General features: G+C 39.5%; 1 protein-coding gene across 4 annotated transcripts; it reads left to right on the top strand.

Moving 5' to 3' along the window:
• Positions 1–3243: 3243 nt before the first annotated feature.
• On the top strand, positions 3244–14931 carry NIPAL1 (NIPA like domain containing 1). 4 transcript variants are annotated; one of them, XM_051790058.1, is made up of 6 exons: positions 3244–3364; positions 7492–7758; positions 8801–8857; positions 9326–9416; positions 11101–11261; positions 11383–14931. In XM_051790058.1, exons 2-6 carry the CDS (start codon positions 7584–7586, stop codon positions 11985–11987), a joined length of 1089 nt encoding a protein of 362 aa, XP_051646018.1. In that variant the 5' UTR covers positions 3244–3364; positions 7492–7583; the 3' UTR covers positions 11988–14931. The 4 variants fall into 4 exon arrangements, with proteins under 4 accessions (XP_051646018.1, XP_051646016.1, XP_051646017.1 ...); XM_051790056.1 differs by having other exon boundaries at positions 3247–3487; XM_051790057.1 differs by lacking the exon at positions 3244–3364 and adding an exon at positions 3677–3762.

A 14931-nucleotide genomic window follows, 5' to 3' on the forward strand; every position in this document is an offset into this window, starting at 1 on the left:
TGTATCTTGCATTGTCATCATCTGTAATTCTTCTCAATCCTGTTAAGGCCACATCTTGTTTCAGATACCCATAACTAGAACACCAGATACATTATACATATGTATTATTTATAAATAAGCAGGTTTTAATGGCACAACATTGCCTTTCACCCTACTGCGTTGTAGCTATGTAAACAGATGAGTGTCTGGATTGGAATTACAGTTTTGGCAGTCTTATTTTCTGCAAATACAGTTCTGTCTTTTCTAGTGCTGCTGCAATTTAAGCAATTAATGTCATGTCGGAAGTGCTGTAGCTGAGAAGGCTCCAGAGTTTGTGGCTTATTTAATACACACTTATGTTGAATTCACTGCCATGAAGCACAGTCGGCTCCAATGAGGTTTGGTGACTGGAAAACCATCAGTGCCAATGGTGTCTCCACCAGTAGGTGGTACTGTATTTTTACTTTAGGGCTAAGTGGTGTGTGAGGGAGAGTGAAGTACAAGCAATTTAAAATTTGTGTTGGTGTGTTAGATTCCCGTGTGCAGATGAGGCAGGAATCACAACGCACTGGACAGACTGCAAGCACAGTCTCAGGCACACAGCACAGCACCACACAGCTCCAAGGCTGTGTCAAAGCCTTTCACTAGCATCTTCCAGGCACAGACCCTAGTTTTTGCATGACTACTCTGAGCAGGGATTAGCACTTTTGAAATCTGTCTGGCCATGCCCAGCAGTTTTTTCGGTGCCCTGAGATGAACCTGCAATAAGGCTATCCTTGTGCCTCCCACATTCAGTGGGTGTCTCTCCCCTGAGATACCTCTTTACCTGCCAGCCTGAAACCTTCAAGGAACAGAGGGACTGGCTTACCAGAAAACTCTCTGGAAAATACTAGATCTTCAATCAGTTGTATCACTGGGATAAGGAATAATTGTAGTAACCATGCAGGAGTGCCAGAAGCTCTGAACAGTCAGGGTTTCTGTTAAGCAGGATTTTATTTCAAGTTAAAATAACATGAAATCTGGGTTGGTTGCACAAAATAATTATGCTAAAATGTTTACACATACAAAGGTGGTTCAACTGAGATTAATTATACATAAAAGAAAATCATCAATACACGATAAGAATGGTAGAAAATGCACTGTAGATAAAGTAGGTTTAATAAATCTAGCCTTGTTTGTCTTTCATTCATTGTAGCATAGTACAGTATAGCACATAGTATAGCAGGAGTTAAGGTGGCACTATTTGGGCATTTTTAAGGCAACATATATAGAATTAATCTTGCCACAAGAACAGCAATCTAATAATTTTGAACTTCAACATAGGGATATTTTTTTGTCTCAACTGAAGTTAATTCCTTCACATGTTGCTCCTGCAGGTCTGCACTAAATCAGCAGCATTTGGGGCAAATGGAATTCCCATGGTCAGAGCTTCACTCACAAGTCTAGCTCAGTAATTTTTGTGTGGCTATGTGCCAGGATGGGTAACAAACCTATCTGTAGCTGCTGTATTGAGCAGAGCTCATGTTTGAACCCGGTCACTAGCAGCAACTGCAGGCAGGGTAATGCAGAACAGGGAAGATGAGCAATGATGACAGGACTTAAAAATGCCACAGATAATATTCCTAAATAATAATAAATAAGAGATAGGTCTTGCTTCAACCTGGGCTAGCTGCACAGTGAACAGGTTTTCTAATTGTGGTGAAACCTGTTGTCATGATCTTCAGTATTCTGATAATATAATTAAATACTGCTTAAGGAACTCAATGTATATGCACATGAGAAAACAATCATCAACAAAATGAAAGAATTTATAATAAAGCCAAGAAGTCACACAAATTATGGTAATTAAGTCATTCATGGCTAACACAGAGGTAAGATGGGATTTATTAAGGCAAAAAAATGAGGTTTACAATGACTATTTCAGTTATAAATGTAAAAGATTGAAGCTGGCTAGATATTCAGTGCTTCTGTTTTTATTGAAAACCAAAAATTAAAGTCAGTGCTTGCTGATTTTAAGGAAAGTTTCAGGAAATCTTTCATTCATTACATAATGAATGAAATTATGCAATTACGTAACAGAATTTTAACATAAATTTTCTCTTGCATTTTCCATACATTTAATGGAAAAAAAATAGTGCAATAACACAGAAAGGTATAGTAGGGTTTCATAACATCCTTATTTCTCTTTTGGAGAAATGGGAACTGCCACAAAATTCCTTTGACTGTTAGTACATGCATATTGTTACCTCATACTAAAAAAGGCTGATGTGTCCTTAGCCATATCTGGCATAGATCCATGGAATTAAGTGGAGCTGTGCTGATTTGCATTAGCTTATGATCCAGGCATTGGATCATAATCAACCACCATCTAAATCAACCACCATTCTCTTTCTGAATGGTAAACTGGCATCTTCTTCTTTATGTTAGATGCTAAGATTGTATATCAGTACTTTATTTTCTTTATCATTTGACCCTTACACATAATTGAAAATAAAGAAAAATATATCAATGTTGATAAACTACTTTTATGTAATTTCTTTCTTCCTGTTGGCATCTCAAAATTCTTCGAAACAAGTTTGAGTATGAAAAGTGTTAATCAACAATGTAGTGTGCACACACAAAGAGTATATCCACTCCCTTCTGTAATTATATTATAGATTGCAAGTTCTTTACATCTGTCCAGTGACTTGGATTGTTAGTTAGAAATGCAATATTCCTTTTCTCATAACATACAGAGCTAAAAAATAAATATAGAAATAAAAGAGTAAGACTTTGAAACTGACCTCTTGTGTTTAACCCCAGGACTGCAAAGTCAAGGACGCCTAAGGCAAGGAGAGGTTTTGCTGACACTGTCACCATATTTCAGCAGTCTGCACAGTGGTAAAACAGTTCAAACCCAATGATGGTTAGTTTTGGTGCTGCACTGCAAAGCATGGTTACAACTCTGCTAGTCTCAAGTCAGCATGTCCCTGTGGTGCTCTGTAGAGATGTGTTAAATTTTCAACTGTTTGCCTCCAGTTCAGGAAGTCCTTGTCCATACTAAAGGTCCTCAGACCGTCCAGGAAGTTTGCTGGGCAACATGTAATGTTTTATTAAGCCATATGTTTTGTAAATGTATTTCACTTAATCATGTTACACTTCTACCTTGAAACTATAGATTGGGTAATAAAGATAATTGTTTCTTATGACACCTTGGCGCTCGTTCAGCCACAGGGAGTCATCTCAGGGTGTGCACCATCAGGCACTGCCCTAGTTGTGTGACACCGGCATAGTTTGGCCAAGGGATCCCTCTGACTGTCCGCAGATCCACTGGCCAGAGCCAGCACGAGCAGCCTGTCACACACATACGTGGTTGCACATCAAGACTGATCACCTCTTCTTCCAGGTGTGAAGAGGATGAAAATTAAATTTATACAACTCTTACTAGACACAAATGCTGCCAAGGTACCCCAGGCCAGACCTCTCTTCCACGAATTCAGTGTTCAGGTGGGGCCGCAGCACTCCCCAGGTGAGACCTGGAACTTGATAACGACTTATAAAGCCCATTCGGGTCACTCCTGGAGTGACTGTCCCCCAAGACAGGTCCGGATGAGCAGCGCGGATGCCGCCTGCGCCTGCAGCAGCCACGGCGGGGCCGCGGGCCGGGCGAGGGGCGCGCCCAGGTACTCCGGGCCGCGCCCGGGCGGGCGGAGCCGCCGCCACCGCAGAGGAGCCCGCGGAGGGGGTGCCCCGCAGCCATGGGGCACCGAGAGACGCTGCCCGCCCGCCCGTCCTGCCGCGCAGGTCAGTGCGGGTGCCGGTGCCGGTGCGGGTGCGGGCGCGGGCGCGGAGGGGCAGCCGGGGGAACCGCGGCGCTGTGCGGAGCGGTGCGGGGCAGGCGGTGCGGTGCGGGGCAGGCGGAGCGGTGCGGGCTGTCTGCGGGGGTTGGTGCTGGGGCGCGGGGATTGCGCGGGAGGGACGCGGCGGTGGGCGGAGGTGAGGGCGCGGTGTGTGCGCGCTGCCGGGCGCCGCTCCTGCAGCCCCCCCGCTGCCCCTGCGCCCGCACCGCGGGTGCGGGATCGTCACTCCTGCACACGTAACACTTTCCTCCGCCCTCACGTCACGCAGTTGTTTTCCGGCGAGCGAGGCGCTGCCGGCACCAGGAAGGCTCCTGAGCTTCTCCCGTGGCTGCCTCGTGTCTAAGCGTCTTTTCAAGCGCTTTTTTTTTTATACATTTTTGTGAGTGGAGGCGTGCCAGGAAAGAATTCCTTGCTGCTTCTCGGTGCACCCACTTTTGGCCCCCAGGAGCCAGGTCTTGGCGAAGGTGGCTTGGTATTTCCTGGGTGACTGAGAAAGGCATTTCGTGCTTCTGCCAGGGCTGAGCTGACTCGTGAGCTCAATAGAAATTGTCAAATTATGTGTCTAATCAAAGCAATTAGTTTTCTAGATGATTTAAGACCAGTATCTTCAGTGTTGAGTTAAAAGCCACGATGGCTGTTGCTAATGAACTGCAGGGTACATCAGTCCTAGACTTGCAGAACTGTAGAACAACAGCAAGTTAGACTTGACATAAGAAGAATGTGGCACTAGTCTGGCTATTCTGCCAGTTCAGATAGAGACTATTTAGGTGTTTGGGAAAATATATATTCAGATTTAGCTGAATTGTAAAAACAGTTTAGAAGTTACAACAGCGGCTGCCTGAACTCTGACTGGTTTCCTGTTGCTACCTCCCTGAGCTGGGAGAGTTTATTTCTGAATGGAGGGGTTCTGCTGACAGGTTCATGTTTGGAAATGGGAGGAACCTACCTAACTAGAGACTGTGTGTCAAACAAGGCAGACAGCCTCAGCGGTTTGTCACCTTCCTCAGCCTTTACAAGTGATCCTCAGACTGTTCACAGTTGGCAATAAAGTAACTAATTCCTGGATCAGCCTCCTTTTCCCATCTCTTGGGTCGTTCTTTGATCAGCACTTTACATGCAAGTGGAACAAATTACTTGTTTTTTAAAACTAGGAAGAGCTGCTCAGCACAATAAGCAGAGATTATAACCATTCAAAATTGCTCTTCTTAGGTTTAGGTTGAACATTAGGAAGAAGTCCTTCACAGAAAGATTGATTGCGCTTTGGAATGGGCTGCTCAGGAAGGTGGTGCAGTCACTGTCCCTGAAGGTGTTTAAGGAAAGACTGGATGTGGCACTCAGTGCCATGGTCTAGTTGACAAGGTGGTGTTGGGTCATAGGTTGGACTCAGTGATCTCAGAGGCCTTTTCCAAGCTTATTTCTGTGATTCTGTGAATGTTCTGCTTCTCACACCAGTTTGGTTTAGCATCATTACAGATACTGGGAGATAAGGGATTTCATTCACTGGCAACTGCTCTGCTTTTTTTCACAGAATCATAGAATGGTTTGGATTGGAATGGACCTTTAAAGGTCATCTAGTTGGACCCCTCCTGCCATAAGCAGGGACATTTTTGACTTTCGCTGTTTTTGTTAGCTAAGAGAAAATATATTTATGCTTAAAGGACTTGTCTGCAATTTTCTTTTGTAATTTATTCTTTATTAATTATGTCAAAACTTAAGTATATGCAAATTTTTCTTCTAAGACTATGCTAATACTTTGGGATTTTAAACTACTTCCAGGTGCAGATGCAAATTTCATTTCTTTTGCATTATCCGATTGCAATTTCTAATAATTATAAGATGGCAGAATAGTATTTATCTTACATACTATGCAAAAGTAATTGCACGCTGATCTAAGCTCTTTTAAGATTTTAATCTTCAGCTGCAGGATATGAACATACCCATTTTGTGGGACCACTTCTATGAAGTCTGACATAGCAGTACAAAACAACTCCTGTTATATAGAAACTCTCTTGGCAAACAAGGAAATGTGACTGCAGATCTTGCAAATCAAAGGATAGCTTCCTGTAGTATGTTTGTTGCACAGTATGGCACGGGAAAGCTGAGAGCAAATACTCATTCTACTTCTTTACTTGTAAAGGATGGTATCTCCCAGTGTCAATATCAGGATTTTCAACTGCAAATGAAGATATGCTATTTTTAAGACCTTTAATGTTTTAAATATTCCTTCTTAAACAGTATTAGATGAATTACCCAAGGCTGCTTACTTGTCAAAAGTCAAGTACTTTTGACATTGCAGTAATGTTTCCAGAGCTTAGATATGAACAGACAGAGGCACATCCTTTTCTACCAAGTCCTCCAGTGGTTTTTTTTCAGTTGGGAAAAAAGAGGGGAAAAAAAAAAAGGTGTGTATTACTGGTGGTGCCACTAAGCAGGATGAATCCTTCATGTGTCATTTTAATTACAGGGAAAATACGGAAAGCAAAATTATTTGTTGCATCCAGTGAATATGAATCACAGTGGACTGAGCTTTTGTACTTCTGCATCAGCTGTTTCATATTTTAACATGTCCTCACAATAAACCTTTTTTCCCCAAAAAAGTTGTCCTTAAAAGCTATTCCAGTCTAGGTTTTCTGATCCACGCTGTTTGTGCGATGCACTCTACTGTGAGAAACTGGGAGACATCAGCCTAGACTGTCATAAGCCCTGTTGCAGCTTTTCTGCCTGTCCCCTGCTTCCCTAGGCAAAATTATAATTCCTTTTGTTCTCGGAAATGCAATATCTCTTCTTCCTTTAAAAACACATTTAAACTGATAACAATGACATCATTCCCACAGACTGTCATCACAGTGATGCTGATAATGCTTGGCTGGCTGAGAGTGTGAAGGTTCAGTCTCAGCTGAGGACCACCTGGCTCTGCAGCTCTGTTGCAGGGATAGCTGAGGGGACAGTCCCTTGTGGGGCTGTGATCTCCCTCCAGACAGGGCATGTTGAGGTTAGATGAAAATTGCTGTGACTTGCAATGAGGCTTTCACCTGAAAACTTGGATGGATTAAAAAAGATCTGGCTCGCACAGTACTCACAGAACAGTTTTAATAAAATGAATATACACCTAGAGTTTACTCCCTGTATAGATTTTTCTTCCTTTTTTTTTTTTTTTTTTTTTTTGTTGTTGTTGCTGTTATTGTTTTTTGTTTGTTGTTTTCAATCTCAACCAGAAAAGTAAAAGCAGAAGCCTGGAATAACAGGAGACTTACTTAACAGGGAGAGTCCGAAATCATGGATTTGGCTATATGTTTGTGTTTTGGGAATGTGGTCTCTGCACAACACAAAAGAACCCTTTCATCTTGAGGTTTAAGGTTAGCTTTTAAGATTTTAAGTAGAATTTTACACTGAAGATCATATTTTATTGTTGCATTCTTTGGTATTGCCCTAATTGCTTGACTGAACCAATGAAGTGCAAAATATATATGTCAAATAATGTATGCACCTGTGAACTGCAGGTTTGGGTAATGACTCAGGGCAGTATTGTGTATGTTGTGTGGATTTTGTGTGTTACTTGTACAGTTAGAAAGGACAAGTGCTCTGGGAAGACATAGAAAGGAGTGAGCAGAGTGACATCAGGGTTTTTCCAGTGCTGTGCCTGGATCATTTGTCATCTTTTTTCTCCTCCCAGGTGCTGTGCTCTCTGTTGCTTGCTGTGACTCCTGCCAAGCATGGTGCCAGATCATCAACGTGTCTGAATCACACTCTCCTTTCCTCACCTCTATGGAAGGGACTGTCAATGAAACAAACTGGAGTGTTTCCGTGCCTGCTGGAAGCAGGTATCGCCTCTACATTGGCTTGGCTTTGGCAATAGGTTCCAGTATCTTTAATGGTTCTGGTTTCATACTGAAGAAAAAAGGACTTTTGAAACTGGCAGACAGAGGAGTCACCCGAGCTGGTAAGTGGTAGTGCCTGTGTTGCTCCTGCTGGAGACACAAACACCAAAACACAAAATCAAGGTTTGAATCACAGAATACATGTTTAAAACTGTTGCACTTGAATCAGAAATCCTGTCTTGGTGAGGGATGGAGATACAGTATTATTTCTCTGTGTGTGATTACAGGGACTAGGATTTCAGAATTCCTAGGGCTATGGGACCTGCAGTGCATATTAAATCCAGTGAGCTGATGATATTTCGTCATTGACAGTAGTTAGTTACCAAATAAAATACTCCATTCATCTTAGCCTTCAAAATGTCTTTCTTTTTCCATTTTTTTCCTCCCTCATTTGAGATGAAAACTCTTAGGATGGTAACTAGGTTTGGGGGGGGGGGTTTGGGTTTTGGTTTGGGTTGGGTTTTTTTTTAACTTAATGAGTTGTAGAAAGGATATTTATTAGATGAGTTTCTACAGTTGGTACAACTATCCCTATCAAAGTCAACAGATGAAGATCTAGAAAAAGAACAATTGGACTAATCTCATAATTCCCTTTACATGAATTTAAATACATAGCATTAGCAGTTTTTATTTTGTTTGTTGTGTTTATTGCAGTATACTGTTCCAGAAAATCTGGTTATTTGAAAAAGATGTATTACTGAATATTCAATATACTTATGTAAAAAAAATAATTAATGCATGCAGGGGCATTTTTAATTTCTTCTGATTTAAAGTAAAATTGCTGATGGTATGAACATATTGGTTTTGAGCTGGGACAGCACAATAAAGCATTTCTTAAGATCACCAACAATCTTTATGGACATTTTATTTTTGTTTGGAACTTTCCCTCCATGTGTATTTAGTCAATATCATTCTTCAGAAGTCCAAGTCACAAAACAGTAGAGTGATTAATAAAATGTCAGTCAAAATCAAGTATTCTTCATGTCACACCCAGATAACATGCTCTTTCAGTACTGTGTAGGTGCAAACGTGAAGTTGTACTTTTCTTTATTATAATAAGGTGATCTCTTTCTTCTAAGATGAGGTTATTTTTTCTGCTTTCAGGACAAGGTGGATATTCTTATTTGAAGGAAGGGCTTTGGTGGGCTGGACTGCTATCAAGTAAGTCACCTCTTTCTTCTCAGCCTGTATGTAAATGCTACATAAAGGAGATTGTTTTAAAGAGATTTATTCCCTATTTTTCACTCCCTTCACTTAAAAGAAATGTCCTTGCAATCACATTCAAGACAGGCCTTTCTGATTTGAGCCATTCCCTCAAATACTGCATTTGGTCTTTGGAACTTCTTGCAGAATAACCACCTTTTCCTTATTATCCTGTCAAAAACAATGGGATTCATCTGTCCAGCTTCTAGGAGTATTTAGGAGAAAAGTGTTTAGCTTTCTTCAGCCTTTATTATTTCCAGAAGAGGTTGTGCAGCTAATGTTGAAATGAAAATTTGCATATATAGTGTAAAAAAAATATTCTGTTTTATATTTACTATCATAGCTGTCATACAAAATATTGACAGTAGTATGCCTTTTATATCCCCTTCCCCTCCTAAGCTGATCCAAATGTTCTTTCTTCTACAGTGGGATTAGGAGAAGCTGTAAACTTTGCTGCCTATGCGTTTGCACCTGCAACCTTAGTTACCCCACTGGGTGCACTGAGTGTTCTCATAAGGTTGGTACCAACTGGGAGCAAACCTTGGCAAATGAACCATTTACTGTATGAGGGAAAAATACTGTCTTTGGCTGAAAGTAGAGAAAAGCAATATATGGACAAAGAATGCTTTTTATTCCTTTGTGGAAAGATCATCTGCTTATTTAGAACTGAGTTTTCTGGGTAGACAGAATTAGAAGTCTTGTTCCAAAGACCACTGAATGGCCTTTCACCTATATTATAAAGTATTTCTTGTCAGCGTATACCAGGTATACTGTTGATGCACAGTGATAGATGGTTGTAATTTATCTCTTCCTAGAGAACTGAACTGTTACCCTCTTCTTCAGTTGTACCAAAACGTTAAAAGAAAATATCGTATTCCCCCACTAAAATGTTTTCAAAAACATTTATTTTTATAGAAGGATAATTTCGTATTAAGGCACACTTTCGGTTTTGTTTTGTCTTTTCCAAGTCCTTAAGGAAAGAAGGCAAATAAAATTTTGGCTCTTTTGAAACATGAATGTTCTTCAGAAATTTATTATTTCTTAAGTATGAAGAAACAAATAACTTCCAAGTACTTAAGCACATACATTAATGTGGCTACCATAGCAGCAGAAAAGACATGGTCTATGCTTACAAAGAACTTTCTGGGAAATAATTTATTAGCAAAATGAAATTGTTGTCTTTTAAGTATAAAACCCTTATTTTTAAGATCTGAGTATACTGTATGAAACATGTTTAAAACAACCTGGGCCACATATTAAAAAACCACAAAACAATAAGATGCTTGCAGCAATCTAATTGCTAAAACTGCAGCCATTCCATCATAGCAAAACTAATGTAACTCAGTTGTGCTGCAATCAGCATGTAGGTAGATGCAGATTAACTGGCTGCCTGGCTGCTGCTTTGCAAAACAGCTTGAGTTTTATTACCCCTCCTTTGATGAGGATAGCAATCTTTCTAATTTTCATGAAGCAGAGAGGTCGCGAGAACTTCATGTCAGTGAACTTGTTACCTTTGGGTGAAAAAATGTCTGTGTTTTGATCAGTGGGTTGAAAAGCTATTTGGGAGCGCATCCACACACCATTGTGCCCAAGGTTATGCTCTAACAGGCTAATTGTGCCCTGTGAGGTGGTCTCATTTAGGCCATGTTATTGTCCTTAGGTTAAATATTGAACACCTTAGAGATCCTGGGGTCAGCTCTCTTCAAAGGGGGAGATGTGCCCTCTCTGTGGTTTGGGGGGAGTCCTGACAAGCCAGGCAGAAACTGTGCCTCGGTGGGGGAGTCCGGGGAGGGATGAGAAACAGTTTCCAAAACTCACGTGAATTGGTTCTAATGGCAAATGAAGTGCTTTAATCTATTTTTTAATGAAAAAATCCAGCTTGTGTGGTTAAGCTACAGGTATGGGAGAGTGCATGCTCCTGGCCCAGGCAATCAGGAATGAGAAGTTCCTTGAGCAATTTGTACTCTTTGCAACCTGGAGGGAAGCGATCAGGGTTGTTAACGTCCCTAAAACCTGACCTGACCTCCTTGGTCATGACCAACCTTATTGCAAAACTCCTGACAATTTGATTGTTTCAGGCTGGTTGATCATATATCCAAATTCAAATGAGGTTTTGAGTTACTGTCATGCTACACAGACAGATTTTGAATGTCTTGTGTGGCTGGTGGAGCTGAATCTTTTACTTATATTTTACCAAACAGTGCTATATTGTCATCCTATTTTTTAAATGAGAAGCTGAATATTCACGGAAAGCTGGGCTGTGTACTGAGCATTTTGGGGTCAACGGTCATGGTTATTCACGCCCCAGAGGAGGAAGAGGTCACCTCACTAGATGAAATGGAAAGAAAGCTGCAAGATCCAGGTCTGTATGCTATCGCAGTGAATGTGTGCTACAGTTCATAGAGAAGTGTTCAGGACTTGAATGTAGTTCTGGTATTTTGTCTCATGTGCATTACTCTTCTTCCCTTTCCTCTTTCTTACAGGATTTGTCACATTTGCTGTTCTCATAACAGTTGTTGCCGTTGTCCTGATTTTTGTTGTGGCTCCAAGGAGAGGTCAGACAAACATATTGATCTACATTTTAATTTGCTCGCTCATTGGTGCCTTCTCTGTCTCATCTGTGAAAGGCCTGGGCATTGCCATTAAACAAATGCTGGAGCAGAAGCCAGTTTATCGGCATCCGCTGGTGTACATTTTGGTGGGCATCTTGGTGCTCTCAGTCAGCACTCAGATCAACTATCTCAACAAAGCACTGGACGTGTTCAATACATCTCTAGTGACACCTATTTATTACGTGTGTTTCACTACGACAGTTCTGACATGCTCCATCATCTTGTTCAAGGAGTGGAATAGTATGCAACTGGGTGATATCATTGGAACCCTGAGTGGATTCTGCAGTATCCTTATTGGCATTTTCCTATTGCATGCTTTCAAAAATACTAACATCACTTGGAATCAGTTGATGTCCACTGTTGCCAAAGAATCATCACTACCACACCGTAGATACGAAACCCGTGACACTTTACTAGAGAGCATGGAAGATCCAGCTTTGGCATATGAGGAGGACGACATTTTATTCAGTCAATGAAACTCTCTAAGCAGTGCTCATCATCAAAGAATCATGAGTTGCCAACTAAGACTACCCATGTTTACTAAACTTTTTTTTTTCTGCAGTCCTCTGGAAAATGGTTTGTGAGGCCTGTTAAGTGTGGGCCGCTCCTCTGTGTGTCAGCTGTTGGCAGTAATGAATGAAATGAAAATGTTCAGTAATTAATATGACAGACAGAAACAGGAGGGTGATTGTATGTTAGACAATGAAAAACATTGTCCTTTTTTTTATGCAGCATCTCCTATTGGAGAATTTTAGCAAAAAATTAATAGTCTTTGTAAGCCACATTTACAAAATGCAATTTTCTTGTAATGATAAAGAGTAATACTTGCTGAAGTGACAAGTAGTCTGCTATTATCTTGGTGATGGCCTTAATATTTCAGGCTTTCTTTATGTTTTTATAATTTATTGCCAAGCAAGCATGTCGATATTCTACATGAAGGATATTTATTGGAGACACAATATGAAGAAAACAGTGTTTAACCCTTTTAGCCTTTAATATGAAATTTTATACAAGTTTTTTCCATTTTGGTCACCTACAAAAACCTTGAATAGATGTCATGAAAAGAATTTATCAAATACAGTTTTTGGTAACCTGTCTCCTTCAAAATCCTTTTCTACCCAAGGAATCCTGAGTGGATTGCAAATCCCTGAATATGCCTGTACCTTTTTATTTAAGATCAAGTTCAAGAAAAAGAAAATTCATTAGAGACCTGAAAACACTTACTATTGGCTTAAAAATTACATGAAATGAAAGAATAAAGTATTCAAAGGCAGAAGAGAAACAGAATGTACAATTAAGAATTTCTACTCTGTTTTATATTACTTTGAGGTTTAAGAAGGGACTTCGCTTATTTCCGTACATTTTCCTAATATTGCCAATTAAAACTCAGTTAAGCTTTTCAATTTTTTTCTCATTTTTCTGGAACACTGTCATTCTTTATTAATAATAAAGATATTTTATATTCTGTTAGAATCCATCTTACAGACCATGTGCTATTTCTAAAAATACTAGGATGGACTGTAAACAAGGGGTGAAAAATATCAAAACATCTTTTTTTTTAGTTTGGCGTTTTCATCATTTCTAAAAATGAGTTTTCACCTCTATTAAATGTTTAGCAATATGATAATCTACCAGAGACCTAGAAGACTGGTATCTGTACCACAGAATGCTCCTCAATTCTGGTCACTGATCTTTATCTCACAAAACCAGCTTGCAGAGTGGCTGATTTACTCATTACAATCCCCTTTGTTTTCCACTTTGTGAGCAAGAAAGTAGCTTCATCTATCGGATGTATGGGTCATTATGAGCTCACCAGAAAGTTAATAGTTCCAATCTTTGGAATCTTAAGTGTGAGTCTAGAACATTTTCCAGAAGTTACTAGCACTTCAGCAGTTAAAAACTGATTTTAATCATTTATATATGCCAAGCAGAACTCCCTCATGAAGCAGACTGTAGGTTCTCCGATGTTCAAAAAGTGTAGTAGAAGAGGACAGTTTGGATGGATAACAAATTATTCCACCAAAGAAAGCTCATAATTTAGATGTAAGAACAGAAGGGTTGCTGCTGATATTTCATATGTTTGCGTTGTGCAAACTTTCAGTACTTCCTTTTTTGAAAGATACTCATGAAACATCTCACTTGTTAATTATTTTTGATGATGCTTTAGAAGCTATCAAATACTAGAAAGCAACAGTAGGGATACTAGCTTAAAGTTATTTCTAAATTATAAGCACTTTTTTTTCACTTGGCTAGGTTTGTAGTTGACACGCCTACAGGAAGAAGTAGAAATTGTATCAATCCCCTGCACCTTCTTTCTAAACTCTCATTTTTATGATGAAGAGCATATATGGAAAATGTGTTACTGAAAAGTGTGTCCAGTTCTTCTTCTCATGGTAGTTTATAAAATATTGCAGGTAGTCTTGGTGTAAAGAGAAGCTCAGATAATGTCATTATGCAATGGGTCTTCAGTTGCCACCTGTGATTACCTAATTTGAGATTACATTCCATAGCGCAGGAGATGGCAGCATTGCTACCCAGCAAAAGAGACATTTTCTCAAAAAATGTACTTGCCTTGAAAGTATAATGATAGTCCATACAGCTTTGGAATATTTTTCAGATTCTTGGGTGATGAGACTTGCAGTAATTCTTTGCTGTTAAAATGCATGTGTCAAAGAAGCTTTAGGGAAGAAAATCTACAAACAGAGTTTCATTACTTCTTAGTTAATGTAGATGATACTGTGGCTTTATTGGCCAGATTCAAGCTTCAAAATCTTTGTTAAAAACAGGTAATGCAAGTAATAAAAAGACTGAAGATGGGGTTTTTATTACAGTTTGTCTGTTAACAAAAATTTGAATTGCTTTTCATTGTGAATTACTCCATTTAAAGAATAACTGAAGAAAATATTTACACTAAAAAGAGAAAAATAATCCCTTTCCATAGCTCGTGGTCCCTTTATTTGCTTATACAGTCATCACTGTGGTATGACCAAATGGGTTATTATTAAGAAAAAGCAACCAGTCCAGTTCCTGAATGAATGTATTGGCATTTTTTAAAGACAGGTAATATAATTCCTTTGAGAAGGGTCTGGACATTCTTTATACCAACTGTTGACAGTCAATTAACTTGTACCAAGCAAAAATTCTGTTATTTTCTACTGGACCTGTCTATCTGCTTTTATACATAAAAAACAACTACTAGTAAAAGAATGCTATGTTCTTACAATGTCAGAAAACCAAGTTAATGCTTATTTTCATGGTGTACAGGAAGTCTGTCATGTTAAGAAGTAAATTACTGATTAAGTTTTTGTATAAAAAACATTTGCTGTAAGAGATGTTATTTTTTAAGTGTTTATATTTAGTTTGGAATAACTTTGATTTTTTAGTGAAATTATGCTAATATTTCTCTTGTAATAAATTATT

The sequence above is a fragment of the Manacus candei genome, unplaced genomic scaffold (genome assembly GCF_025592945.1).
Source record: "Manacus candei isolate 608988 ecotype Guabito, Panama unplaced genomic scaffold, ASM2559294v1 h1tg000028l, whole genome shotgun sequence".
Taxonomy (NCBI): domain Eukaryota; kingdom Metazoa; phylum Chordata; class Aves; order Passeriformes; family Pipridae; genus Manacus; species Manacus candei.